Genomic DNA, 1,961 nt, shown 5'->3' with positions numbered 1-1,961 from the left:
CCCTACCTGGAAGAACAGGAGTACTGTGATGACAGCTGAGGGGGGGCATTCCTTACCATGAGGTCTCAAAACCTTCTCTAGTTAACTTCTTACCTGAGAATCGCAGCTCCAAGGCCAGGCCCTTCTTTGCTACTCCCTTCTTGTTCTGAAAGGGGGTGAACAGTGAAGTGGCAGAGGACACCAGTTAAAGTTGTGTTACAAGGTCTGAGAAGACTAAGGAGTTTCACACATGAATTAAAAGTTATGGTCCATAGTCTGCAGAATCTTTCGAGATTTGCATTGCTCTGACTTGGAGCAGTTAATATGGGGGCTAATGAATGACATGCTTACCTGTACCGTTCTTCCTGCAGAGTCTGCATTATTAACGAATAATCCCGCTGATAGTGAACCTTAAGGCTCTCAAAGGATTCTTCCAGTCTTGCCTGTGTGTCTCGGATGTCTTGAATCTCATGTAGTATTGCATCAAACCCTGAGCTCTGCATATCCAGAGTATTTGTTTTGGAGCTGGAAGCTCCCACCGGGCCTCCTGTGGTGCTGTTGGCTCCCACAGAGCCTGATGTGGCACTGGAGCAGTCCTCTTCACTGCCGTATTTTGGGCTTGACTGAAAGTTCTGAATACCCAGAGTCTTCCCATCCTCCTGCCCTTCTTCCAGGGAGTCCTTCAGATTAGCAATATTGTCTGCACTCCCAAACTTGTTCCTTATCAGGGAGGCAATCTCCCGAGGTTTGGATACCACAGCTCCTGCTGCCGAATGTGTTGCTTGGGAGAAACTGGAAAGCCCACCTTTAACACTGTCCACTACCCCTTCACTAAAACCAGTAACCTTAGCTCCCACATCCTTCAAGCCCTGATGCATATCCCTGAAGACATCCTTTGGCTGCCGCGGGATGCCATTCTGCTCGATTTCCCGGAGCTTCCGGTGGTAGTGTTCTAGTTTCTTCTGCAGCTGCAGGATGGTCTGAGCTGATTTCTGGTTCTTCTTCTCAAACACCTGCTTGATGCGGGCGCTCTGCTGCTTGTCAGCGTTGTTAGCTAGCTTCAGGTACTCCGCCACGTTATCATCCCGGGCAGTCTGCTCAATTTTGATCTGCTCTGTCAGCTTCAGTATTTTCTGCTGTAGGTGAGTGATAGCCACCTTTGTCCGCTGAGGATCTAGGGTCCCGTCCACAGAGTCAGCATTGATGCTGCCATCAGTGCTTGAGGCCACTGCGCTGGAGGTCTGTGCTAGGCTGCTCACTTCTAGCCGCTCAATCTACGCAAAAGGAGAGAAAATATGAAGGTTACGCCCTTGCTTTGGCAATCTAGAAAGCTGTCCAGGTCATTGGGGGGAAATGGACATAAAATCTGCAACATAATCTGCTACCTTGATTTTTAAAGTCAGCCTTTTCCATCACATCCCCTGTGTCTTACTCTTATTACTCTTGCATTTCCAAACTTCCATGAGGCATTTGAGAGCCCATATACATTTTATGAGCATCTAGAAAGATGAGGGTCAAAAGCCGCTTTAGCCGATTGGGCTAAAACTTATGCAGCCTTCAGACCAACTGCTTAGGAGGCTGAGGGAAGCCTGGTCTGTAGTATGTAATGCATTAAGGCTAGGGGACAAATGAAAGAAATGAGAACAGAAAACCCTCAAACTATCTGTTTTAAGTGTAATACAGCAGACAACCCAAGTCCTACACCATAAGTTAGTATTTGTGGCAATAAATGTAAATGACACTGAAACACACCAGAGAACAAGACATACAACCTGCTAAGCTAGGTCACACACAGCATATGGCCCCTTCTTTTCCTTTGCTCCAAAGCCTGCAAAGTCGGCTGTTATAACAATATAATACTTAAACCACAGACTCTCTTTCGGCAAAGGGGAAACAGGCAACAGCCTCAAGTCAGCGTCAGAAAATTCAGCTTAAGTTGGGACACCCCCCCCCCCCAAAACCAAAAACCCCAACGCCCCTTA

The 1,961-nt window shown here is 47.4% G+C and overlaps 1 protein-coding gene and 1 long non-coding RNA gene across 2 annotated transcripts in view; one reads left to right on the top strand and one right to left on the bottom strand.

Annotated features, from left to right (window-relative positions):
* TMCC1 (transmembrane and coiled-coil domain family 1) overlaps positions 1–1,961 on the bottom strand; it is a 169,903-nt gene that overhangs the window by 13,681 nt on the left and 154,261 nt on the right. The window contains 1 exon segment of the mRNA XM_014520195.2: positions 331–1,253. Coding sequence (XP_014375681.1) covers positions 331–1,253 — 923 coding nt within the window.
* The window catches only part of LOC112550392, a 74,118-nt gene that overhangs the window by 44,169 nt on the left and 27,988 nt on the right, over positions 1–1,961 (top strand). The window lies entirely within an intron of this gene.

This window comes from Alligator sinensis, unplaced genomic scaffold (assembly GCF_000455745.1).
Source record: "Alligator sinensis unplaced genomic scaffold, ASM45574v1 scaffold451_1, whole genome shotgun sequence".
NCBI lineage: Eukaryota > Metazoa > Chordata > Crocodylia > Alligatoridae > Alligator > Alligator sinensis.
Note: the sequence above shows the minus strand (reverse complement) of the source record. Positions and strands in the feature narration are given on the sequence as shown.